The sequence below is a fragment of the Penaeus monodon genome, chromosome 28, assembly GCF_015228065.2.
Source record: "Penaeus monodon isolate SGIC_2016 chromosome 28, NSTDA_Pmon_1, whole genome shotgun sequence".
NCBI lineage: Eukaryota > Metazoa > Arthropoda > Malacostraca > Decapoda > Penaeidae > Penaeus > Penaeus monodon.
In genome coordinates this window covers 4,866,044-4,866,358 of record NC_051413.1, presented here as the reverse complement: position 1 = coordinate 4,866,358, position 315 = coordinate 4,866,044, and the positions used below count along the sequence as shown (strand labels likewise).

The 315-nt window shown below is 41.0% G+C and overlaps 1 protein-coding gene across 1 annotated transcript in view; it reads right to left on the bottom strand.

Annotated features, from left to right (window-relative positions):
• LOC119591307 (transcription activator BRG1-like) overlaps positions 1-315 on the bottom strand; it is a gene marked incomplete at its 3' end in the record, with an annotated part of 18,291 nt that overhangs the window by 13,463 nt on the left and 4,513 nt on the right. The window contains 1 exon segment of the mRNA XM_037940034.1: positions 11-135. Coding sequence (XP_037795962.1) covers positions 11-135 — 125 coding nt within the window.

The window sequence follows — 315 nt, the reverse complement described above, 5'->3', positions numbered from 1 at the left end:
AAAAATTTACCTATTTTCTCTCTCCTGCAACAGAACCAGCGGGTCAATACCACTAGGCTTTGTAACTGGTGTGACACGACTAGTCTTTCCAGGAACAACAGGGACTGGTGTAGCACCTGGAGCAGGCTGTGGACCCTGTAATGACAATAACTCAAATTACAATATCCATAAGTAATCCACAATTTGGACTATATAATTTAATTTAATCACGATGGGAACCCCCAGTGCCATAATGATCAACTCATCAGAATGCATAGAGCTAGCTGCATGAACAAGAAACTAGCACATGAAACCTAACATAGCCTAACAGGTAAT